General features: G+C 37.7%; 1 protein-coding gene and 1 pseudogene across 6 annotated transcripts in view; one reads left to right on the top strand and one right to left on the bottom strand.

Annotated features, from left to right (window-relative positions):
- Window positions 1–26,839, top strand: part of MON2 (MON2 homolog, regulator of endosome-to-Golgi trafficking) — a 134,708-nt gene that overhangs the window by 70,751 nt on the left and 37,118 nt on the right. For 4 of the 6 annotated variants that reach the window (XM_032288743.1, XM_032288726.1, XM_032288763.1 and 1 more), the window contains 7 exons: window positions 9,457–9,558; window positions 11,082–11,084; window positions 11,535–11,645; window positions 14,171–14,346; window positions 16,908–17,070; window positions 19,686–19,979; window positions 22,806–23,004. In XM_032288743.1, coding sequence (XP_032144634.1) covers window positions 9,457–9,558; window positions 11,082–11,084; window positions 11,535–11,645; window positions 14,171–14,346; window positions 16,908–17,070; window positions 19,686–19,979; window positions 22,806–23,004 — 1,048 coding nt within the window. The remainder of the gene's footprint in view (window positions 1–9,456; window positions 9,559–11,081; window positions 11,085–11,534; window positions 11,646–14,170; window positions 14,347–16,907; window positions 17,071–19,685; window positions 19,980–22,805; window positions 23,005–26,839) is intronic. The other 2 variants (XM_032288754.1, XM_032288735.1) reach the window with 1 other exon arrangement.
- On the bottom strand, window positions 12,854–12,944 carry LOC116527893 (annotated as a pseudogene).

Below are 26,839 nucleotides of genomic sequence, written 5' to 3'. Positions count from 1 at the left end.
GCTAGACTTTGAGGTTTTTTTTGATCTTGCTCCTCTAGCTCTTTGAATTTTGACGATAGGGTGTCAATTTTTGATCTCTCCTTGCTTCTCATGTGGGCACTTATTGCTATATATTTTCCTCTAGAGACTGCTTTAAATGTGTCCCAGAGATTCTGGTATGTTGTGTCTTCATTCTCGTTGGTTTTGAAGAACATCTTTATTTCTGTCTCCATTTCGTTGTTTATCCAGTCAATATTCAAGAGCAAGTTGTTCAGTTTCCATGAAGCTGTGCGGTTCTGGGTTAGTTTTTGAATTCTGAGTTCTAACTTGATTGCACTGTGGTATGAAGACTGTTTGTTAGATTTCTGTTCTTTTGCATTTGCTGAGGAGTGATTTACTCCCAATTATGTGGTCAGTTTTAGAGTAGGTGTGATGTGGTGTTGAGAAGAAAGTATGCTCTGTGGATTTGGGGTGGAGAGTTCTGTAGATGTCTATTAGGTTTGCTTGGTCCAGGTCTGAGTTCAAGTCCTGGATATCCTTGTTAATTTTCTGTCTGGTTGATCTGTCTAATGTTGACAATGGGGTGTTAAAGTCTCCCACTATAATTGTGTGGGAATCTAAGTCTCTTTGTAAGTCATTAAGAATTTGCCTTATGTATCTGGGTGCTCCTATATTGGGTGTGTATATATTTAGGATCGTTAGCTCTTCTTGTTGTATTGATCCTTTTACCATTATGTAATGTCCTTCTTTGTCTCTTTTGATCTTTGTTGCTTTAAAGTCTAATTTATCAAAGATGAGAATTGCAAGTCCTGCTTTTTTTTGCTCTCCATTTGCTTGGTAAATCTTCCTCCATCCCTTGATTTTGAGCCTTTGTGTATCCTTGCATGTGAGATGGGTTTCCTGGATACAGCACACCGATGGGTTTTGGCTTTTTATCCAATTTGCCAGTCTGTGTGTTTTTATTGGGACATTTAGTCCATTTACATTTAGAGTTAATATTGTTATGTGTGAATTTGATACTGCCATTTTGGTGCTAGCTGGCTGTTATGCCCATTAGTTGATGCAGATTCTTCATTGTGTTGATTTTCTTTACCATCTGGCATGTTTTTGGAGTGGCTGGTACTGGTTGTTCCTTTATTTGTGTAGAGCCTCTTTCAGGAGCTCTTGTAAAGCTGGCCTGGTGGTGATGAAATCTCTGAGTACTTGCATGTTCACAAAGAATTTTATTTTTCCTTCACTTATGAAGCTTAGTTTGGCTGGATAGGAGATTCTGGGTTGAAAGTTCTTTTCTTAAAGATGTTGAGTATTGGCCCCCACTCTCTTCTGGCTTGTAGGGTTTCTGCTGAGAGATCTGCTGTGAGTCTGATGGGCTTCCCTTTGTGGGTAACCCGACCTTTCTCTCTGGCTGCCCTTAGTATTTTCTCCTTCATTTCAACCCTGGTGAATCTGACGATTATGTGCCTTGGGGTTGCTCTTCTTGAGGAGTATCTTTGTGGTGTTCTCTGTATTTCCTGGACTTGAATATTTGCCTGCCTTGCTAGGTTGGGGAAGTTTTCCTGGATAATATCCTGAAGAGTATTTTCCAGCTTGGATTCATTCTCTTTGTCGCATTCAGGTACACCTATCAAACATAGATTAGGTCTTTTCACATAGTCCCACATTTCTTGGAGAGTTTGTTCATTCCTTATTACCCTTTTTTCTCTATTCTTGCCTTCCTGTTTTATTTCATTGAGTTGGTCTTCGACCTCTGATATCCTTTCTTCTGCTTGGTCAATTCGGCTGTTGATACTTGTGCATGCTTCGCAAAGTTCTCGTGTTGTGTTTTTCAGCTCCATCAATTCACTTATATTCCTTTCCATTTTGTCCATTCTCGTTAGCATTTCGTCAAATCTTTTTTCAAGTTTCTTAGTTTCTTTGCATTGGGTTAAACATGTTCTTTTAGTTCATAGAAGTTTCTTGCTACCCACCTTCTGAAGTCTGATTCTGTCATTTCATCACACTCGTTCTCCATCCAACCTTGTTCCCTTGCTGGTGAGGAGTTGTGATCCCTTGTAGGAGGAGAGGTGTTCTGGTTTCGGGTGTTTTCATCCTTTTTGTGCTCGTTTCTTCCCATCTTTATGGATTTATCCACCTGTCGACTTTGTAGTTGCTGGCTTTCAGATTGGATCTCTGAGTGGATGTTCTGTTTGTTGATGATGAGGTTATTTCTGTTTCTTAGTTTTCCTTCTGACTGTCTGGCCCCTCTGCTGTAGGTCTGCCGAGGTCCACTTCAGGCCCTGCTTGCCTGGGGATCACCTGCACAGCTGCAGAACAGTAAGGGTTGTTACCAGTTTTCTTCTTCTGCTATCTTTGTCCCAGAAGGATACCCTCCAAGTGTCAGTCTGATCTCTCCTTTATGAGGTGGCTCTTTGGATATACAGGGGTCAGGGAGCTGCTTGAGGAGACAGTCTGTTCTTTATAGGAGCTCAAATGCTGAGCTGTGAGCTCCGTTGTTCATTCAGAGCTGCTGGGCAGGTACGTTTAGGTCTGCTGCAGCAGAACTCATAAACCGTTTTTTGTTCCCAGGTGCTCTGTCCCAGGGATTTAGGGCTTTATTTATGAGTTTCCACTGTGCTGCTGCCTTCTTTTTTTTTTTTCCTTCAGAGCTGCCCTGCCCAGCAAGGAGGCAGCCTAGTCACTGTCTGCCTGTAGAGGCTTTGCTCAGCTGCTGTGGGCTCCGCCCAGCTGCCGAGTGAACTTCCCTGCAGTCCTGTTTACAGCTAGTGCTCGACTTACAACCACGATTGGTTCTGACAGACCAGTCGTGACACGATTTGGTCGTAAGTTGAGTAGGCTATATGTACAATACTGTGAAATGATGTTATAAAAATCTTTAAGTCATATTTTATCATAATTTTCTTTCATTATTGTTATATATCATAATTTTCTTTGTTCATTTTATGCCATTTGTATCATCTCTACACCATTTTGTTTCTTATTTTTACATTCATCAGCTTTAAGTAAAACACTGCATTACCAGTACAACTGGTTTAATATTTGCAAAACATAGAAAATTACAAAATACAGGTGCATACAAAAATACAAAATACAGGTGTAAAAAATAACATAGGAAACATTTTCACAATTGCAAAACATATCAAAATATATAAACATATACGAAATATTTTTTTGGCCGCTGGTACTGGGCTGCAGATCGTTGATGTCGTCATCTGAGGCAGCAGTTGGGGTTACCAGAGATGGTTTTTTCATAAACATGGTGAGCTTTGTCTGAATTGTATGTTTCTTTTTTACTTCATAAATTTCACGATACGGACGAAACACATTGTGCGCCATCCGTTCAACCCTTGCAAATCATTCGATGTTTGGGGGTCCATTGCTTCCAAATGTATAAGAAGTTTATTGGGAAGGGTTTGATGAAAAATATCCAAGACACAAAACACAAATTGCTGTACCGAGTCTGGGATAACAGTTGAAATGGTGCAGGCGGAGATGGTAGTGCTGCTGGAAGCTGGTCCGCACTGTCGTATGCCCAGGTGGGCAACGTTTGCACTACCAGACATGGAACAGTCGTGGCTAGCGATTGTGGTCGTAAAGTCGAATGGTCGTAAGTTGCATAGGTCGTAAGTCGATCAATACCTGTATGTGGGTGTCGTTAGAACTGCCTCGGCAATGGTGGCCCGCCTCTGTTAAGGCGGAGTCTCTCTGTAGTGGCGGGTTGCCTTGGCAACGGCGGGCTGCCTCAGCATTGGCTGACTACCTCCATAGTTTTGGAGTGCCTCGGTAATGGTGGACGCCCCTCCCCGACAGAGCTGGACCGTCCCGGGTTCAGCTGCGCTTGCTTGTGAAACTCTCAATCCAGAGAGTTTCTGATTGCTGTTCTCTTGTGGGGGTGGGACCAGCCGAGCCTGATCGCTTGGCTCCCTGCCTCAGAGCCTTTTTTTTTTCTTTTTAAGTTGGTGTTCCAGTCGCCTGTTGAAGAGGCGCCAGGATCTTTGTGTTTTCCCGTGCGGCGACTCACTGCGCTGGCTTAAACAGCAGCACTGAGATTTGTGGTGCTTTTTTTGCCCTGGAATCTACTGTCCTGGTTCCCTGTTCGGTCCCCTTTTTAAACAGATGAATGGGTGACTTCCCGTGGCTCCAATCGCCAGCCAAAAGGGCACCCGGACCAGTGTATTTTGTACAGAGAACTGCTGTGCTGGGGTGCTGATAAAGCATCCGCACAGGGCAAAGCAGAGGCGCTGGCCGACACGGCTGCGCTGGCCGAAACAGCCGCGCTGGCGACCCGTGGAGCTCCTTCACCTGGGAATTTCCTAGTCCGTGGGCAGCGTCCACTCACCCTCTGCGCTTTCACTGGGAGCTGCAATCCTGAGCTGTTCCTAAACGGCCATCTTGGATCCACCCCCCATCACAACTCCTCTGCCTAGTTCTTAAGTGTAATTCTGTATACTGTGGCTTGTCATCTTGGCTCTTGTGACTCATTTAAATATTGGTAAAGAAAGTCTCGTTAGGGCATAGTTTCATATATTATAGCACATAGCTAAATAATTATGTAAACATGCAGGTGTTTGAAAGTATGTATTATAGTTTGCTCTAAATCAAGGCAAGGGTAATATATAGTGAAGCGATAAATTTCTTGATATTTTTAATAATTTACATATTTGAGATTAATTCTTAACATAAAACTATAATTTTTTTTAAATCTATTTTCAAAAGAAATTATCTCTGCTTTACTCAGTGTATGCATTTTGTCAATAATTGTTCTGCCCAGGCCTTCCTTAAAAATCATATCTGTTCCTACCACTCTGAAATTGCACTATTCAAGGTTAAAGATAAACTACTTATCATCAGATCTCCTACTTTTTTCTCATACGTCATGATTTCTTCTAATATTTTTCTTTTGATTTCCATTAACCTGCTCTTAATGATAGCTCACGCCTGTAATCCCAGCATTTTGGGAGGTTGAGGTGGGCGGATCACCCAAGGCCAGGAATCTGCAAGCAGTAAATAATAAAATATCTTAATGAAATCTAAGCAAGTGTCCGGGCACAGTGGCTCACGCCTGTAATTCCAGCACTTTGAAAGGTGAACACAGGCAGATCATGAGGTCAGGAGATCAAAACAAGCCTTATCAACATGGTGAAACCTGGTCTCTACTAAAAATACATTAATTAGCTGGATGTAGTGGCACACGCCTGTAATCGCATCTACTTGGGAGGCTGAGGCAGGAGAATCACTTGAACCCAGGAAGTGAAGGTTGCAGTGAGCCGAGATCACGCTACTGTACTCCAACCTGGGCGACAGAGCAAGACTCCATCTCCAAAAAAAAAGAGAAATCTAAGCAAGCTTATATGGTAATGTTTTCAGAATTTATGTATTTATTTAACAAGCACAGTATGCTTACTGTGTACATGACACTGTTCGGACATATAGAGAAATAGGAGGTTTCAACTTTCAAAGAGCATATAAGGTACTTGGTTCATAGTTAAGTGACAATTATGATGGTATGACTGTCTCAATAAGTAATATAGATATTAAATGACATGAGACTTATTCTCTGCATTTTTAGTTCCTTGTTACATAAGATGTTATTGGTATATGTTTTTATTAAGATGAATTAAAGTTAATCAAGATGAATTCATGTGACTGGAGATGCATATTGAAAGATCGGTAGGATTTAGGTAGGAAAGTGCAGGTTAATGGAAATCAAAAGAAAAATATTATAAGAAATCATGACCTATGAGAAAAAAGTAGATTTGATGATCAATAGTTTATTTTTTAACCTTCAATAGTACAGTTTCAGAGAGTGGTGGGAACAGATAATGATTTTTAAGGAAGGCTTGGGCAGAACAATTGTTGAGAAAATGGATACACTGAGTAAAATGGAGATAATGTCTTTGAAAATAGATTTACATGTCTCCATTTTAGGATTTAATTTTGTAAAGTGGTGAATATGGAATGCATATGAAAGCTTTATAAAAATATTCAAATATAAACTTTAGAAAAGTATTCAACATAAACCTTACAAAATATTTTTAGATGGAAGCTATAAAAAGCTTTTTCTGTTATGCCATTTCTATAAATTACTGTAAATTTGCAGATACTAAAATTAGTGGAAAAGTTTCTACCTTATTGAAAAAAGAATGTTCATCTATATCGACTGTTCTGAGTGAGTTAAATATTCTATGGATTAAAGATGCACATATCAGTGGTCTTTAGGTGGGGCTTTAAAGTGACCAGCATCTTGTTTTTGATCCTCATTTCAGGAATGTATGTCAATGTGTTGTGGAAATAATTTGAGATGAAGCTTGCAGGCTGGTGCGGTGGCTCATGTCTATAATCCCAGCACTTTGGGAGGTTGAGGTGGGTGGATCACCTGAGGCCAGGAGTTTGCAACCAACCTGGCCAACATGGGGAACTCCTTCTCTACTAAAAGTACAAAAATTAGCCTAATGTGGTGGTGCACGCCTATAATCCCAACTGTTCTCGTAGCTGAGACAACAAGAATCGCTTGAATCTGGGAGGTAAAGGTTGCCGTGAGCCAAGATCGCACCAGTGCACTGCAGCCTCTGCAACAGAGTGAAACTCTGTCCCAAAAAAAAGATAAAGTTTGCAAATTCTTTCTTAGAAGATAATGTAGATGATACCTTTATAGTTACGTTAACAAGCACAGTATAACAACAATAAAAATATTAAAGCATCTGTTCTTCACTGTTTACTGAGTGCCAAGCACTAACATATTATCATTTAAAACAACTATGTGAGATTTAGTGATAATATTCCCTTTTTACAGATGAAAATATGAAAAATAGCTTAAGTGACCTGCCTTGAGGTTACATACTTAGTTATCAGAAGAGCTTGGATTTGAACCCACTTATACCTCATTCCAAAGCTCCGTTCTTAAATACTTTGCTTACTTTTAGTGTGCATCAGAATCAGCTATGCAGTTTTTTAAAAAATGCAAATGCCAGGACCACATTCTAGGTTTTTGAATAAGAATCTTCAGGCTTGAGCTTTGGACACCTGTACATTCTTTTACATGATTCCTGGGTGTATTGTAGTTAAAATAAGAGGAAGAAGAGGAATAAGGAAGTAATATTAGGCAACATTTAGGGGAACGTATATGCCAGGCATGTTCTAAAATTAGATCGTTTTCTATGTTATTGTCTTCATTTTTTAGGTTTAAAAAATAAAAGCATTCAGTAGAGGTACATAGGTTACCCAAGGTTATATAGCTATTAAGCAGTAGAGTTGAGATGGGATCTCAGACAGTTAAAACTTCACAGACATCATCTTAACCGCTATAGCATATTCTCCCTAGAATCATGAACTTTTCTACCACTAAAATTTTTAGGGAGTCTGCCACATCACATGCAGGAAGGGTCACCCTGACCATATTCATCTTAAAACCCCAATATAATTGGTTCACTGGCTTCTGCTAGAAAGGAAGATATTATCACATATCTCTCTGTTAGACTTTTGTCAGCACTATAAAAATGTTAAGAATATAGAATCATAAAAATATTTTCTTTAAAAATTAAATTATTATCTTTATTTTCTATCTATTTATTTATTTTACTTTAAGTTCTGGGGTACATGTGCGGATTGTGCAGGATTGTTGCGTAGGTATGCACATGCCATGGTGGTTTGCTGCATCCATCCTCCCATCATCTACATGAGGTATTTCTCCTGTTATCCTTCCCCAATACCTCCACCCCTGTTATCCCTCCCCTAGTTCCCCCACCCCCCAACAGGCCCCGGTGTGTGATGTTCCCCTTCCTGTGTCCATGTGTTCTCATTGTTCAACACCCAGTTATGAATGAGAACATGCAGTGTTTAATTTTCTGTTCTTGTGTCAGTTTGCTGAGAATGATGGTTTCCAGCTTTATCCATGTCCTTGACAAGGACATGAACTCATCCTTTTTTATGGTTGCATAGTAGTCCTTGGTGTATATGTGCCACATTCTCTTTACCCAGTCTATCATTGGTGGGCATTTGGATTGGTTCCAAGTCTTTGCTGTTGTGAACAGTGCTGCAGTAAACATACGTGTGCATAAGGCTTTATAATTGAAGGATTTATCATCTTTTGGGTATATTCCCAGTAATGGTATTGCTGGGTCAAATGGTATTTCTAGTTCTAGACCCCTGAGGAATCGCCATACTGTCTTCCACTATGTTTGAACTAATTTACACTCCCACCAACAGTGTAAAAGTGTCCCTATTTTTCCACACCCTCTCCAGCATCTGTTGTCTCTAGAATTTTTAATGATTGCCATTCTTACTCAATGTGGTTTTGATTTGCATTTCTCTAATGACCAGTGATCATGAGCATTTTTTCAATGTTTGTTGGCTGCATAAATGTCTTCTTTTGAGAAGTGTCTGTTCGTATCCTTTGCCTACTTTTTGATGGAGCTGTTTGTATTTTTCTTGTAAATTTGTTTAAGTTCTTTGTAGATTTTGAGTATTAGCCCTTTGTCAGATGGGTAGATTGCAAAAATTTTTTCCCATTTTGTTGGTTGCCAGTTCACTCTAATGATAGTTTCTTTTGCTGTGCAGAAGATCTTAAGTTTAATTAGATCCCAGTTGTCTGTTTTGGCTTTTGTTGCCATTGCCTTTGGTGTTTTAGTCATGAAGTCCTTGCCTATGCCTATGTCCTCAATGGTATTGCCTAGGTTTTCTTCTAGTGTTTTTATAGTGTTAGGTCTTATGCTTAAATCTTTAATCCATCTGGAGTTAATTTTTGCTTTTTTATTCGGTTATCTTTTTTTAAATACATTATCTCTGTTTGAAATACCACACCCATCCACCAGAAAATACTCATGGCTTTCATCAGCTCAATTTGCATTTAAACATGTTTTATCACCTTCATTAAGATTTGATTAGAGGTAACTGCCCTTTGACCTTTTCTTAAACCATTCTTGTGACAAATGGACCAAGTACTCCTGTTTAGCCATATATAATGTACCCTGCTTCCCTTTCTGATTATTGATAATGTCAGGGACTATAGGAAACTATTTTGTCTTCGTGTCCTCTACTGTTCTATTAGTATCTGGACTGACAGCCTGATCGCTGCTGTACTCTTGATTTCATTTTTCTTTTCCCTTGTCTCTGTTGTCCCTTTTTTCCCCTACTTCTTGACATTCACACCTAAAGCCTGGTCATTTTAAGACTTTGCTGATAAGAATGCTTCTTTTCTTCTGGTCTGAAGACTAGCCATTCTACGTATCTAGTATAATTTTTGGATTCTCACACCTTCCCTAATAAAACATTCTCCTCGTAACCAAATTTTCAAATTAGGAGCTATTCTGGATATTTAAGGTTGGCAGGAAGGTTTGTCTTTGATAACCAAGATTTTGTTGTATTTATTAACTATGCACTAATCGTTTTAATTTCAATCATGCTCTTCAGAGTATTCTCAGTTTTATTCATAGTTTAATTACTCAAAATTCTCCTTATATTATCAATATATTTTCTCCCTAGGAACCATCTCTTTTTGCTGTTGCCAAATTGTTAGAAACTGGTTTAGTTAATATGCACCGAATAGAAATTCTGTGGAGACCTCTGACTGGCCATCTACTTGAGGTAAATTCTCTTTCTTAAATATATTTAATTATTTTATAAAGCCTTGCACACTGAACTGATGATTCTAGATAGCCATTTTAAAAATCATCATTAACTTTATTCCTCTTTTCCTGACCCTGCACTTATGTTTGTACATTTTATCAAGGACTAAAGCTGTTTTGTAATTTATTTGATGACGGAATTGGTTGCTTTTATTGGCTGAAAATGGGTGACATTTTAAAATGAGAAATATCAGTGAAATCAGCTGCTAGTTTGATACCCCTTTTATTATACACTCTCTTAATCCACCTCAGTTTCAGGTAGTTCTGAAACTTCAAGGCAGTTAGGGCATAGTAAACACTGCTCATTTATAGCCTTTGCTATCATCATGAGATAGCTTTTTTTCTTTTTTGAGATGGAGTGTTACTCTGTCATACAGGCTGGTGCACAGTGGCACGATCCCGCCTCACTGCACTCTCCACCTCCTGGGTTCAAGTGATTCTCTTGCCTCGCCTCCTGAGTAGCTAGGATTACAGGCACATACCACCACACCTGGCTAATTTTAGCATTTTTAGTAAAGATAGGATTTCACCATATTAGCCAGGCTGGTCTTGAACCTCAGGTGATCTGCCTGCCTCAGTCTCCCAAGTGCTTGGATTATAGGTGTGAGCCACTGCCCTTGGCCTTGATGATGAGATAGCTTTCTGCTAAGGGAAAAATGGTTTGGTATCACTAATTATAGATAGTGCTGGAGAGTTTTACCTGGATTTACATTGTCTTACATTCAGGTTGAGGTGATTCTGAATAGTTTCTGCTTAAAAACAACCTGCTTCTGCCAGTACATGTGTTTGTGTACAGTTTAGGTTTAGGTTACCATAGTCCTTTTATGTTATTTAGTAACCTAGGAAAGGTCTTATTCTTAGTAAGAAAAACAGGCTGACTTCAGTAGTTCACCCCCAAAATCCCAGCACTTTGTGACGCTGAGGTGGGAGGATTGCTTAAGCCCAGGAGTTCAAGACCAACCTAGGCAACATAGGGAGACACCATTTCTACAAAAAATTTAAAAAATTAGCTGGGCTTGATGGTATATGCTTGTAGTTCTAATTACTTGGAAGGCTAAATGGGGAGAATTGGTTAAACCCAGGAGGTTGAGTCTGCAGTGAGCCGTGATTGCGCCACTGCATTCCAGGCTGTGTAACAGAGTGAGAGAGCATGTCTCAAAAAAATAAATAAAATAAGAAAAACAGATGTACATGAACTTTCCCCCCATTTTATTGGGATTACTTTCATGAATGATTAAAGGGTTTATGCAGATTTCTTCATTATTGGATGGTCTCATCAAAGGGCAACCAATAAAATTTTTTGAATTTTGACATATTATTTGATTAATGAAATTAAATTAAGAACCTTGGTATTAGCTTGCTTCTTTTGTTCACCTTGATGATATATAATTTACTTTTATGAAATCCTTTCTTTTCTGTGAATTGTTTTAGTTTAATCTTTTTTCTTCTGTCTCTCTATTGCTTGCACTTGCCCTTATTCAGAAGGTAAGCTCACTTATATTTTGGGTATGATTTTTCTTTTAATGTTTATTGAATATTTAATACAACTTTTAAAATGTAAAATTAGGGCCGGGCGTGGTGGCTCAAGCCTGTAATCCCAGCACTTTGGGAGGCCGAGGCGGGCGGATCACGAGGTCAAGAGATCGAGGCCATCCTGGTCAACATGGTGAAACCCCGTCTCTACTAAAACTACAAAAAGAAATTAGCTGGGCATGGTGGTGCATGCCTGTAATCCCAGCTACTCAGGAGGCTGAGGCAGGAGAATTGCCTGAACCCAGGAGGCGGAGGTTGCGGTGAGCCGAGATCGCACCATTGCACTCCAGCCTGGGTAACAAGAGCGAAACTCCGTCTCAAAAAAAAAAAAAAAATGTAAAATTGATGTGTGACTTATAGCTGAAGTATACAAATTAAACTTTTAATTTTATATATCTTCAGGTCTGCCAGCATCCAAACTCTCGAATGAGAGAATGGGGAGCAGAAGCTTTAACTTCCCTTATTAAAGCAGGATTAACGTTTAACCATGATCCTCCACTTTCACAAAACCAGGTAATAAAAACCTTACTTTAAAAAAAAAACATAATATAAACTCTTCCTCCTCCATATGTGATTTTTTTCTTAATTTATCAAGTAGATGGTATCTAAGAGTGGGGTTTTTAACTTAATATTCTATTTTATATGTAGGCCCTGAATCTCTTACAGAAGGTTAAATTAAGGTTAAAGTAATTTAGGTTAAACTAAACTAAGTTAGTTTAACTAAGATTAAACTACAGAAGGTTAAACTAAACTAAGTTAAATTACCTAGAATTGGTCTCATAGTCATAAGTTTTCCTATTTATGCAGTGCCAAAGTGTTGTTTTGGAGCCTCTTTTGCTTAGGTCTTTACCTGTCTCTGTTTTTTTTTTCTCTCTCACTACCTTTACATAGGGAAAAAATAAGTGGCAGAAGAAACAAGCACAATGAAGTAGATTTTTATTTTAACATAATTTTAAATTATTTTTTACTTCCAGAGTTTACCTTTGTCATGAATTCTACGTCCTGACTTTCTTTATTATTTGTACCCGTTTTTTTTCTTTGAGACGAAGTCTCTCTCTGTCGCCCAGGCTGGAGTGCAGTGGCGTGATCTCGGCTCACTGCAACCTCTGCCTCCCGGGTTGAAGTGATTCTCCTGCCTCAGCCTCCTGAGTAGCTGGGATTACAGGTGTGCGCCACCATGGCTGGCTAATTTTTGTATTTTTAGTAGAGACGGGGTTTCACCATGTTGGTCAGGCTGGTCTCAAACTCCTGACCTTGAGATCCACCCGCCTTGGCCTCCCAAAGTACTGGGATTACAGGCGTGAACCACTGCGCCCAGCCTTGTACCCATTTTTTTTTTTTTTTTTTTGAGAGGGAGTTTCGCTCTTATTACCCAGGCTGGAGTGCAATGGTGCGATCTCGGCTCACCGCAACCTCCGCCTCCCGGGTTCAGGCAATTCTCCTGCCTCAGCCTCCTGAGTAGCTGGGATTACAGGCATGCACCACCATGCCCAGCTAATTTTTTGTATTTTTAGTAGAGACGGGGTTTCACCATGTTGACCAAGATGGTCTTGATCTCTTGACCTCGTGATCCACCCGCCTCGGCCTCCCAAAGTGCTGGGATTACAGGCTTGAGCCACCGCGCCCGGCCCTGTACCCATTTTTTAAAAAGCCTACCGAAGTTTTATTGTTTCAGGAGTGAGTAGGAACAACACATTTATTTATTTTTTAACTTTTTAAATAAAAATATGGAGTACATCACAAATTTTCATGGGGGCTGTGCAAATCTCTGTATCATTCCAATTTTAGTATATGTACTACTGAAGCAAGAACAGAATGAGGCATTTAGTAACCGTTCCAATTGCCCTCATCATCTTACTGTATCATAATTGTGTTCCAGAAATTCACTGAACACATAATTGTTGAATACGGCTCTTGGAATAGGATGATGAACAAGACAGAAAAGATAAAGCTTACAGAGCTTATATTTTAGTGATTTCATATGTTCTTCTGAAACAATTTGAATTAAAAAAAAAAAAAACACGCTTTTTTATTTATTTTGATATCCTCAACGTCCAGCTTAATAATACTTGGTGCATAGTGAAAGCTTAGAAATGTTTATTCAGGGAATGAACCAAATAAATGAATTCCCTGGAGAAAAGAAAGTTAAGAATGAAGCAAGGGTTTTCAGATGCTGAAAGGGATAGACAGAATGCTTTTTTTTTTAAACTTTCCGACAAATTTCTTGGTTTTATGTCATCTTTGTTAGTATCTGCTACATTTATTCGTTTTTTTAGAAGTATAGCTTCTACTACTTTATCACACTTGAGAATTTTAAATTTAAATACATATAATATACATTAATAAAGTAAACAAAAGTTCATTTTAGAAATTGGGAATTGATTTCCTCTCTCCAAATATAGCTAGAGATATATTTCCTGTAGTGAAGTTCATTTCTGTTATTTATGCGTTTAAAATTAGTATCTTTTAAAGTAAGATAATTACCCATTTGCCTAAAATCTAACATCTTGAAAGTTTTTTTCTCATATTTAAAAATAGAGATAGATTTGCCTTTAATAATTACTGTTGAATAAATGATATTTGATGTTTATTTTAGTAGAATAATTCTGAACAGGCGTGGTGGCTCACGCCTGTAATCTCAGCACCTTGGGAAACCAAGGTGGGCAGATCACCTGAGGTCAGGAGTTCAAGACCAGCCTGGCCAATGTGGTGAAACCCTGTCTCTACTAAAAATACAAAAATTAGCCAGGGATGGTGGTGCATGCCTGTAATCCCAGCTACTCAGGAGGCTGAGGCAGGAGGATCACTTGAACCAAGGAGGCGGAGGTTGCAGTGAGCTGAGATTGCGCCACTGTACTCCAGTCTCCTAGGTGACAGAACAAGACTCCATCTAAAAAAAAAAAAAAAAAAAAAATTCTATTTACCGTGGTAGTCTGAATGGAGATACATTTAATGAATTTAAACTTAAAAAGCAATAGAAATGTCTTCTTGTATTTTTTGGATTTCTCTTTCTAATTAGTTTCTTGTCCCCTTTTCAGAGGCTGCAGTTGCTTTTACTGAATCCACTAAAGGAGATGTCCAATATTAATCATCCAGATATTCGACTCAAGCAGTTAGAATGTGTGTTGCAGATTCTGCAGAGTCAGGGAGACAGTCTTGGGCCTGGATGGCCATTAGTGCTTGGAGTCATGGGAGCAATCAGAAATGATCAAGGGTAAGTATGTAAAATTATTTGAGAAAAAAATATGAAAAATAAAATATAAATAAAATTAACATAAAAAATGATAGAGGTAGAAAAGGACTCCATCCTAATTTTTTTAATGTTCTTGCTGCTTAAGGCTAAGATCTATAAGAGTTTTGCTTAACTCTACCCCTAAGTGGTTATAGAGAATTTCTAGAGATCACTTTTGGTTTGGAAGGATGAAAAAATTGCTGTTTATTTGACATTCATGCAAGATTACATGATTCTTACTTATGCTAAGATACATGAAACAATCTAACAAATTTTGTAACACATCCAAAGATGGGGTAGTTTTGTTTTGTTAAAATAAATACATTGTTTGATAAGATGTGAAACGGCATTTAGGGCTTGACCTCACTATGTATATTAGACAGAAATTGCTTTAAAGTGAGCTTTTCATTAATTTTTGATTTATTAAACATTTATTCTGTGCTTAGTATATTACAATGCTTGATAGTTATTCTGATTACATAGGTAAGTAGCTCCTGCCCTAGACATAGAATCCTAGTAAGAAAGTATAGTTGCATGCCCCCTAACATTTCAGTCCACAACAGGCCACATATATGATGGAGGTCCCATAAGATTTTGATACCCTTTTTTTACTGTACCCTTTCTATGTTTAGATATGCTTCAGTACATAAATACTTACATCGTGTTACAATTGCTTACACTATTCAGGGCAGTAGCAAGCTAAGCTGTACAGGTTTGTAGCTCAGGAGCAATAAGCTATGACATACAGCCCAAGTGTGTAGTAGGTTCTGTCATCTAGATTTGTGTCAGTATGCTCTGTGATGTTCATACAGCGACAGAATCGCTTAATGACACATTTCTCAGAACGTATCCTTGTCAGTAAGCAATACATGACTGTAGTTTGTTATGCCACAAAATAAGTAACCTTAGCAGGAGGAGGACAGAGCCAAAATTATGAAGGAGATCTTATATGCTTATATAAATGTTTTGAATGTATCCTGAATACAGTTGAAAGACATTTTGGGATTCTAAGCAGAGGAGTGATATAATCACATATGAATATGATAGATATAACTGTGACAGCATCATGGAGGGGAGGGTGGGAAATGAGAATGCCTACGAGTGCTCACTAGAAATAGGAGATAGATTTGAACTACTTAACAGATAGACTGTCGGGGCAAAGGAGAAAATAGCAATCAGGAATGTCTTCCAGATTTCTGACTTAGGCAGTTTAGTGGGGGATGGTAATATCATTAACTAAATAGGAAGAACAGATTTGGAGAGGACATATGGACTTGTTTAACTTTTGGGGTAGGAGATTGCAGTGGAGAGATTCAGCAGACATTGGATATATTTTTCTGTAATTCTGTAGTAACACACTGTCTTGTTTTGATGACTAGTTAAGGAGTTGTAGGTGACCAAGATGCTTGAGACTATTATGGAAAGTTAATTTTTCTTAAATGTTTATAGTAATAAAATTCTTTTAAGCACTTCAAAATATTGAGATGATTAAATTGAAAAGAGATCAGCTTACATCAAGCTTAAGTGTCTTCTCCCAACCTATAATGTGGTATATTACATAGGGCATTGTAGTAAGGATATAATGAATTAATAGGTGTAAAACACTTGGAAAGTATGTGACATACTAAGCATTCAGAGTATTAGCAATTACCTTTACCATTTTCATTATTGTTTTTACCATCAGAATTTTTCTCCAAAACCAAATAGTTGTTGTTATCTTTATTTGAAATTCAAAATTTACTCTTTTCTCACAGACTGGATGTGGGTTTTATTTTCTTTGGAGATTTAAATAAGATGTAGTATAGATATAAAAGAATAAGGAGCTCTTTTTCAGTAAATTGTGTGTATTTACATGTACTGGGCACTTTACTAGATACCAGCGATACAGTGAGGAGAAAAGTAACTGGCTAACTTCCCATTCTCATTTATTGCCTACTTTTCTTTTTTTTTAGCTAGTTGGTATGAAATACAAATAGAAATAATATGATGTTAATACTTTATTTTTTTAATTTGTTTTTATCTCTTATTACCTGCAAGCTTCTTTGTTTTTGTTAATTTAAGTAAGTGTATCTATTTTACATTTATGTAAATGTTAAAATACTTTATGATCTATATGAGGAAAGAGTTTCTTGCTTAAATTCTAAAATAAAATTTACTTCATTCAAGTTATTATAAGATAGGTATTTTTACACATTTCTTTTAAATGCATAATTAAGGCTGGTTGTGGTAGCTCATGGCCTGTAATCGTAAATGTAAACTTTGGGAGGCCAAGGCAGGAGGATCACTTGAGCCCAGGAAATTGAGACCAGCCAAGGCAACATAGTGGGACCCTGTTTCCACACACACCAAAAAAGGCATGGTGTGCATCTGTAGTCCCAGCTACTGGGGAAGCTGAGGTGGGAGGAGCATATGATCACGGGAGGTTGAGAGTGAGGCATGATTGCACCACTGCACTCCAACCTAAGTGACGGAGTAAGACCTTGTCTCAAAAATAAATAAATTAATTAAATAATTGCACCTGTATACATTTCTTTTGTTTTCAGAGAATCCTTGATACGAACTGCATTCCAGTGTCTTCAGTTGGTTGTGACAGATTTTCTGCCAACAATGCCTTGTACTTGCCTACAAATAGTTGTAGATGTTGCAGGTAGCTTTGGTCTCCATAACCAAGAACTTAATATTAGTTTAACTTCAATAGGTTTATTGGTAAGTATCATTGTCCTTAGAATATAATATAATTTAGAAATCATTGTTATTCAGTTGGGAGTGAATGTTAAGCAAATATATAAATATAAATATATATATTTAATGTGAACCAGTTGCATTAGTCTCTGACAAGAAAATCAGCCTGTAATTTGAAGCCTTGAAGCCAAGCATTGACTTTTTATCTTTAGCCGTGAAAGTCCTACATGACATCTTCCAGTAGAAGGTTGTTTCAGGCTGTGTGTGGTAGCTAATGCCTATAATCCCAGCACTTTGAGAGGCTGAGGTGGGAGGATTGCTGAGGCCAGGAGTTTGAGACCAGCCTGGGTAATAAAGTGAGACCCCTCATCTCTACTAAAAATTAGCTGTGTATGGTGGTGTGTGCCTGGAGTCTTAGCTACATGGGAGGATTGCTTGAGCCTACGACTTGGAGACTGCAGTGAGTTATGATCATACCACTGCACCCCAGGCTTGGCAACAGAGCCAGACCTTGTCTCTTTTAAAAAAGTAAAATAAGAAGGTTGTTTTGTCTACACTGAAAATCTGTTGATCAGTGTAGTCACCTTCATCAGTGATCTTAGGTAGATCTGGATAACCTGCCACAGCTTCTACATCAGCACTTGCTGCTTCACCTTGTAGTAGGTTATGGTGATAATGCTTTCCTTAAACCCCTGAACAAGCCCCTGCTAGCTTCAGACTTTTCATCTGCAGATTCTTCACCTTGCTCAGCCTTTATAGAATTGAGGAGAGTTAGGGCCTTGCTCTGGATTAGACTTTGGCTTAAGCGAATCTTGTGGCTGGATTGACCTTCTGTTCAGACAACTAAAACTTTCTTGATATCATCAGTAAGGCTGGTGTACTTTTTAATCATTTGTTTGTCCTTTAGAGTAACACTTTTTGTTTCCTTCAATAACTTACCCTGTGCATTCACAACTTGACTCACTGGCACAAGAGGCCTAGCTTTGGCCTGTCTTGGCTTTCAACATACCTTCCTCACTTAGCTTAATTATTACTAGCTTTTGATTAAAAGTGAGAGAAATGCAACTCTTCCTTTCACTTGAACACTTATAGGTCATTGTAGGGTTATTAACTGGCCTAACTTCACTGTTGTACCTCAAGGAATAGCGAAGCCTGAGAAGAAATAAAAAGATGAGGAAACAACCAGATGATGAAACAGTCAGAAAACTCACATTAAGTTTGCCGTCTTACATAGGTGCGGCTGTGTGCCCCAAAATAGTTACAATAGTTGTGTCGAAGATCACTGATCATAGATCACCATAACAGACACAATAATAATTAAAAGCTTTGAAATATTACAAGTATTACTAAAATGTGACACAGAAACACAGTTGATAACAAGCTGCTTGAAAAAAAATGGCACCAACACACTTGTTCAATGCAGGGTTGCCACAAACCTTCAACTTATAAAAATTGCAATTATCTGTGAAGCACAATAAAGTGCAATAAAACAAGGTATCCCTATAATGAAGGTTAGAGAATTGTTAACATTACATGAAATAAACATGCACAGAATTGTTTTCAATATATATTTAAAGGCACTTATTTAGAATCTTTTAAGTGTATGTTAAAACTCAGCAGTTTTATAAATTTGAACTTTTAAATTTTCCTCACAAGCTAGATAAGTTACTACATTCAGCTCTTCCTACGTTTAGCTCTCAATTTTTGTGGCTTCTGTATCTGTAGATTCAACCAAGTATAAATAGAAAAAGAATTTTTTTAAAAGGATAGTCGTGCCTGTGCTAAACATGTACAGTCTTTCTTGTCAGTATTACCTAAACAATACAGTATAACAGCTATTTAGATAGCATTTACCTTAGGTATTAAAAGTTATCTAGTGATTACTTAAAGTATATGGGAGGATGTGTGTAGGCTATATGCAAATACTACACGATTTTATATAAGGGACTTGGGGATTTGTGGATTTGGATATGGGGTGGGAGGTCCTGAAACCAATCCCCCATGGATACTGAGGGACAACTATACTTTACTATTACTATTATTTTTCCCATTTTTACATGGGAAAGAATGTAAGCATGTTGCATATATAATTGCTCCCAAAGAGTGGGTGGCTAGTTCAGCAAAAATTACTGCTGGATAGCACCTCTTTTATTTTACATTGATGTTTGCAGTACTGGATTCTCTACATTTTAACCATTGGCATAATTATTATTAATTTGTACTGTGGTTGACAGTGAATTATAGAATATGTTTAGAAATAGTAATTGCTGTTTACTTGTATGAAATTACAAACTTATTAAACAATATTAAGGAATTGTTATATCTAGGTGGTAGATATATCAATATGTTCAAGTTCATTATACAATTCTTGGTTTTTTGTACGTTCTTGATATTTTTTATAATAAAAAAGTAAAAAAATAAATGTTAGCAGAAGATTGTTTCTCCACTTTCTCCTGAAATCATGTAGAGATGCTGACAGAGGAAGAGGTGTTTCACTGAACTTAGTCTACTAGGAAAGAGATTTTTGAAGTAATCGTTTTAAAGTTTTACTGTGAAAGGTAAAGCAACTACATGTTGCATAGTTATGTGTTTAAAAGGAAACCTTGAATAAACTAATATTTTTTTACTTTGCTTTTTAGTGGAATATTTCAGATTATTTTTTCCAACGAGGGGAAACTATTGAAAAAGAACTAAATAAGGAAGAGGCATTACAGCAAAAGCAGGCAGAAGAGAAAGGAGTTGTTTTAAATCGGCCTTTCCACCCTGCACCACCATTTGATTGCTTGTGGTTATGTCTTTATGCAAAACTGGGTGAACTATGCGTGGATCCTCGTCCTGCTGTCAGGAAGAGTGCAGGGCAAACTCTGTTTTCTACAATTGGTGCACATGGAACTTTATTACAGCATTCAACCTGGCACACTGTTATTTGGAAGGTATTGTAAAATAGATTGGACTATCAGCTTTTAATGAGACATGATTTTATATTAATACTTTTTCATTTAAACTTGTTTCTTTTAATTTTTAAAGAATTTCCATGCATTTGTGTATTTGACAAAACAGTAAATGTTAACTGTCATGTTGTAAATTGTACCTCACACAGAGCAAATTAAATATTAACAGCCTTATCTCTGTTTCTGTTCTCATCTCTTATTGTCACTCTCTTGATTTCTGCCTTTGTCTCTCTTTTTCCCCCATTTTCTCAAATGATAAAAACTAGGAGTTACTAAACCACAGAGGATAATCAATCCCTTACAATAGAGTGGAAAGCTTTTAGGGGTTTTGTTTGTTTTACTTTTGAGGTCTACTTACAGATATGTAATTTAAATATAATCAAAAGATAGTTTTATAAACAGACGAATATTAATAGCAATGAAATTTACTTGCAGACTCCCCAAATAAAAGTAACCTCCAAATGGTATATTGTACATGTAATGTTTATTCATTAAATCACATTTTCAGTTTTTCTTCTTTTGAAACATCCTAATAAAATCAGCAGCTTATTAGTAATCATTTCCTCTTTGCTAAAAGTCTCTTTTTTGTTCCATTTGTTCCATTATGATAGAATTCTGTTTATAATCCTTTCACTTGCTTTTGTGAGTTTTTCAAATTAATAGACCCCAAAATGCCTTCTTAAAAAATTAATAGGCCAGGCATTGTGGCTCACGCCTGTAATAACCCCAGCACTTTGGGAGGCTGAGGCAGGAGGATCACCTGAGGTCAGGGATTTAAGACCAACCTGGCCAATACGGTGAAACCCATATCTACTAAAATTTTTTAAAAATTAGCTGGGTGTGGTGGTGCACTCCTATAATGCCAGCTACTTGGGAAGCTGAGGTACGAGAATCTCTTGAACCTGCAAGGTGGAGGATGTAGTGTGCTAAGATCATGTCACTGCACGCCAGCCTGGGTGACAGAGTGAACTGTCTCAAATATATGTAGATAATAACACTATATGGTCCGAAATAAAATAATCCAAAGCCCTGTTTTCTTTTTTCACTTTTTAATTTTTATTTTTTAAAGTAACAAAATTATGTGTATTATAGTAAAAGCCCTCCTTCCTTCTGTCTTATATTTCAATTCCATCCCATAGTTCCTCCTGAGATCACAGACATGCTTAATTCTCCCTTACAGTTTGTTTTTAATCTAATACTTTTCTGATTCTTATTTTCTTTTCAAGCAACTTCATTTTTTATCTTTTTGCTACCTAATTGTTAATGATTTTTTTTCTCACACTCCTTGCATTGTCTTATCTTCTGTAATTCATTTCCAGATTATTCTACTTAAGTCTCTTAAACATTAGAGTGTAACAGAATCACCTTGAAGACTTGTTAAAGCATAGATTGCTGAGCCAGTGTTGTCTGCTCTCCCTGAGCCTGAGTTTCTGATTATTCTGGCCTGGAGTGAGGCCTGAGAATTTCCATTTCTATCAAGTTCCTGGGTGGTATTTGATGTTGCTGGTATTAGTTCAGAGACCACACTCTGAGAACACAGAAATTGTTCATATCCTACTGGTGGTCTTTTTTGTGTGTGTGAGATGGGGTCTTGCTCTGTCACCCAGGCTTGAGTGCAGTGGTCAGATTATAGCACACTACAACCTTGACCTGCTGGGCTCAAGTGATCCTCCCACATCAGCCTCTTGAATAGCTGGGACTATAGGCTCACACTACCAGGCCCAGCTAATTTAAAAACTTTTTTTTTGTAGAGACAGTCTCACTATGTTGCTCTGGCTGTTCTTAAACTCCAGACTTCAAGCAATCCTCCTCACTTTGGCCTTCCAAAGCACTGGGATTACAGGCACGAGCCATCTCTGATAATTGTACTTTTGTCCTGGACTCCTCTCCTTAGCTTTGTGCGTTGCTTATACATTACCCCATAGATCCTCCATTGATACCTCAACAAGTCTTATATTTTATCCAGTTAATTTTAATTTCTTTTTTTGAGACAGGATCTCACTCCGTTGCCCAGGCTGGAGTACAGTGGCATGATCAAAGCTCACTGCCACCTCAACCTTCCCTGGGGGCTCAGGTGATCGTCTCACCTCAGCCTTCCAAGTAGCTGGACTACAGATGTATACCACAACATTTGGCTAATTTTAGTAATTTTTTTACATAATTATTTATTTTTTTTTTTTTTGTAGGGATTGGGCTTCACCATTTTTGCACAGGCTGGTCTTGAACTCCTGGGCTCAAGCAATCTGCCCACCTTGGTCTCCCAAAGTGCCAGGACTACAGATGGGAGCCACTGTGCCCAGCCTTAATTTTTTGTATTCCATGATAAACTTAAGAATGTATAGTTAAGGCCTGGCACTGTAGCTCACACCTGTAATCCCAGCACTTTGGGAGGCCAAGGCGAGTGGAGCACCTCAGATCAGGAGTTTGAGACCAGCCTGGCCAACATGATGAAACTTTGTCTCTACTAAAAATACAAAAATTAGCTGGGCATGCTGGCAGGCTTCTGTAATCCCAGCTACTCAGGAGTCTGAGACAGGAGAGTCACTTGAACCCAAGAGGTGGAGGTTGCAGTGAGCTGAGATCCCACCAGTGCTCTCTCCAGGCTGGGTGACAGAGCGAGGCTTCTTCTTAAAAAAAAAAAAAGTGTATAATTACCTCTGTTGGTCAATTCCCTCCAATATGTAGAGATTGATAAGATTGTCAAGTATGTTTTTGTAACACTTTCTAGATTCCTATGCTGTTGCTCCTATGCTGTTACTTAAGCTATATTATCAATGCTTTTTATATGACGTTTTTATAAATATTTAGGTACTCTTTCATCTACTGGACAGAGTTCGAGAGTCTTCTACCACTGCAGACAAAGAAAAGATTGAGTCTGGAGGTGGCAATATTCTCATTCATCATTCAAGGGACACAGCAGAAAAGCAGTGGGCTGAGACATGGGTATTAACGTTGGCTGGAGTAGCAAGAATCTTCAACACTAGAAGATATTTGCTGCAACCTTTAGGTATACATACTTTTTTTTCTGGTTATACAAGTAATTAATGTTAAAGGAAATTTGGAAAATACAATTATTTTAGAGTTCATATACAATGCTACTACCTAAGAATAATCGATCTTAACTTGGTCTTTATGTGTGGGGTATGTGTAAGCATGTGTGTTTCCATTCATTTCATTGATAAATTATTTAATGTGTACCTACTGTGGTCTAGCCTCTAGGGAATACAATGAAAGGCAAAATACACATCGTTTTTGCTATCATGGGCATGAAGGAGTAGCCATAATTACATAAATAAAGGCAAAATTGCTACAGTGACATGTTGCAAAGGAATGGTACATTGTGAGCTTCAATAGGTACTTGACCTGGCCAGTGAGTTCCACACGGGCTCTGATAAAGCTATAGTTTTCCTGAGATCTGAAGGGTAAGTAGTTCATCAGGCAAGGGTAAGATGAAGTGTGGAGAGCCTTATAGTCAATGAGAGAATGTAAAAAAGACAGGAGAAGATTGAGAAAAAGAGATGGTAGACCCTAGCATGTTTAAAGGTCTAGAATGAAGAGAATAAGAGTTTGATTCTCAACAAGATTGAGAGGTAGGAAAAGGCCATATCATCCAGATCATGTACAGTGTGTTAGGAGAAAGTTAGGAGGCTAGGCAGGGTGGCTCTTACCTATAATCTCAACACTTTGGGAGGCTGATGCATCAGGATAGCTTGAGCCCAGGAGTTTGAAACCAGCCTGAGCAATACAATGAGATTTTGTCTCTACAAAAATTAAAAAACAAAACAAAACAAAAAAAAACATCCGAATGTGGTGGTGTGCACCTGCAATCCCAGCTACTTGGGAGGCTGAGGTACAAGGCTTGCTTGAGCGTGGGATATGGAGATTTGTGCAGTTAGCCAAGATCGTCCCAGTGATCTCAAGCCTGGGTGTCAGAGTGAAAACCTTTTTCAAAAAAAAAAAAAAAAAAAAAGTTAGGACTTCATCCTAAGAACAATTACAAGATATAATTCATGATTTGACATGATCAGATATGCACTTCAAAAAGATCACGAAGTACATATTTTAGTGTGTATGTAGACTGGAATGGAAACAAGGAAAGATGGCAGGGTGTTGTTGGACTGGTTAGGAAGCTGTTGGTGGCGTATCAGTGATTCTTAAACAGGGCCTGTTCTACTCCCATTGGACATTTGGCAACTCTGGAGACATTTTTAGTTGTCGTAACTGGGGAAGGGGTGAGTGTTACTGCCTTCTGGGGAAGGTAGAGGCAAGGGTTAATGCTACACATCTTACAGTGCACATCTTACAATGCAATCTCCTATAACAAAGAATTATCCAACCAGAAGTGGCAGTAGTATCAAGACTGAGAAACCCAGTTGCTGAGTATGCTTTTAATTCTGGTGGTAGTGCTGGAGGTGGTAGAAAAGGTGAACAGAGATACTTTTGTACATAGTTATGAGCATGTTGTACGTATTATTTTATCTATTTTTTAAATCGTTTAGCTTTTTTTAAGCTTCTTTGTTTGAAAGCGCAAGCACATTTACTCATTCCGTAGGCATTTTTGTATGTTGTTCTTTATATGCACTTTTTCCCCGTTTTTCAAAAACAATTTATGCTATCTGATCCATTTTGCATGTTGGGTATATGTATTTTTAAATTTTGAGATTTTCCTCATGTAAAATTTACATACAGTGAAATGCACAAATTTTCATTGTACATTTGCAAAGTTTTAACAAAATAAGCATCGTTTTTAGTACCTTCATGATATTTATCTTAAAAGCTAAGAACTAATAGATTGAGATTTTTAAAAATGAAGATGTAGGATAGTTAATGTCTTTAATCATTTTTTTATAACTTGACTAAGAAATATTTGTTATTTTAGAATAAGTTTTATATTTTTAACATAACCACATGCAATATATAATTATATCTACTCTTTTAAGGAAGACTCCTGCTCTGACATAAAATACGTTAATAGAGGAATTGCAGAGGTTTTTCTCCCTAAATGGCACAGGATATTCTAAGTCTGATATTAGGTCACCATTCTGATAGGCAAATATAATGATACATGAGACTTGTAAACTGTGATGGCAACAGGCAGAAGTGTTTTAACCATTAGATAGTTTTAAAATGTAATTTGTCAAAACTCTTTGAACAGTTTACTTAAAATTCTGTGTTTTTTATTTTATGTAAATTTTACCTCAATTTTTTTTTTTGAGACAGAGTTTTGCTTTTGTTGCCCAGGCTGGAGTGCAGTGGTGCTATCTCAGCTCACCGCAACCTCTGCCTCCCAGGTTCAAGCAGTTCTCCTGGTTCAGCCTCCTGAGTAGCTGGGATTACAGGTGCCACCACGATGCCCAGCTAAGTTTTTGTATTTTTAATAGAGACAGGCTTCATCATGTTGACCAGGCTGGTCTAGAATTCCTGACCTCAGGTGATCCACATGCCTTGGACTCCCAAGGTGCAGGGATTACAGACGTGAGCCACTGCGACCAGCCCTCAATTTTTAATAAAAATAATATGGTGGGGGAGATGCATATAACTAGGCAGGTGTTACAGTTTGTCCAGAGTAGGCAGGTAGTACCTATTGTTTTATAGCAGACCTACTTCAAGCTTTTTTATTAACTGACTGCTTTCTCAGGTATTTGGGTTTGTCCCTTTTTTTAAAAAAAAAAACAAAAAAAAACTAGTCATTTATAGCCTTGCAAAATGAAAGTCCTTAAACCTTGATTATTTATTTTACATGTTTCATAGCCTGCTTATGTTATACTGCTTTGGAAAATATCAATTTTCCTAATTTTTTACATCATTTTAATGCAAGTATGTAGATAATAATCCATGTTATTAATGAAGCCATTAGGGTTGTTTGCTGTAGGAGAACGATCTGGCCAGACGTGGTAGCTCACGGCTGTAATCCCAGCCAGCCCTTTGGAAGGCCAAGGCAGGAGGATTGCTTGAGCCCAGCCTGGGCAAAATGGTAAAACCCTGTTTCTACAAAAAAATACAAAAATAAGCCACACATGGTGATGTGCATCTGTAGTCCCAGCTGCTCGGGAAGCTGAGATGGGAGGATTGGTTGAGCCCAGGAGTTCAAGACCAGACTGGACATCATAGAGAGACCCCATCTCTACAAAAAATAATTAAAAAATAAATTAGCCAGGCATGGTGGCATGTTACTGTGGTCCCAGCCACTTGGTAGGCTGAGGTGGGAGCCCAGTGAGCCATAATCATACCATACGACACTCCAGCCTGGGTAACAGAGTGAGATACCATCTCTTTAAAAAAGAAAGAAAGAAAAAGTTCTGCAGCTTTAAAATCATTTAAATATGAAAACTAAAGTATAAATTTAAGATTTATGGAATGTAAGATATTTAATATCTTAAATATTTAGACCAATAATAAAACATGTGTTATACTATCCTAAGTTACAACTTTCCCAATGATTATTTGATTAAGAATGAGAATATCTTACTTAATCACTAATAAAGGTAGATAGATAGACTGAAGATATTACTGAAATGCTTTTGTTTCAATCTCATTGATTTATTTTTCTATTCTACTTAGGCAGAAGTACTAGGAAATGGTATAAATATGTATAAGTACATACATATTTTTGGGTTAAAATTTTTTTTTTTATTTTAATAGCTTTCGGGGTACAAGTGGTTTTTGGTTACATCGATGAATTGTATAGTGGTGAAATCTGAGATTTTAATGTACCCATCAGCTACCTGTTTTGTTTTTAAGATTGAAACATTATTTGACACATCCGTCGTCCTCTTCTTGCTGCCCTTTGCCTATATCTGAAGCAATTTTTTTGCTACATTTCTCGGTTGTGATAATTTTAA

This window comes from Sapajus apella, unplaced genomic scaffold, assembly GCF_009761245.1.
Source record: "Sapajus apella isolate SASKATOON/1434 unplaced genomic scaffold, GSC_monkey_1.0 scaffold2, whole genome shotgun sequence".
NCBI lineage: Eukaryota > Metazoa > Chordata > Mammalia > Primates > Cebidae > Sapajus > Sapajus apella.
Note: the sequence above shows the minus strand (reverse complement) of the source record. Positions and strands in the feature narration are given on the sequence as shown.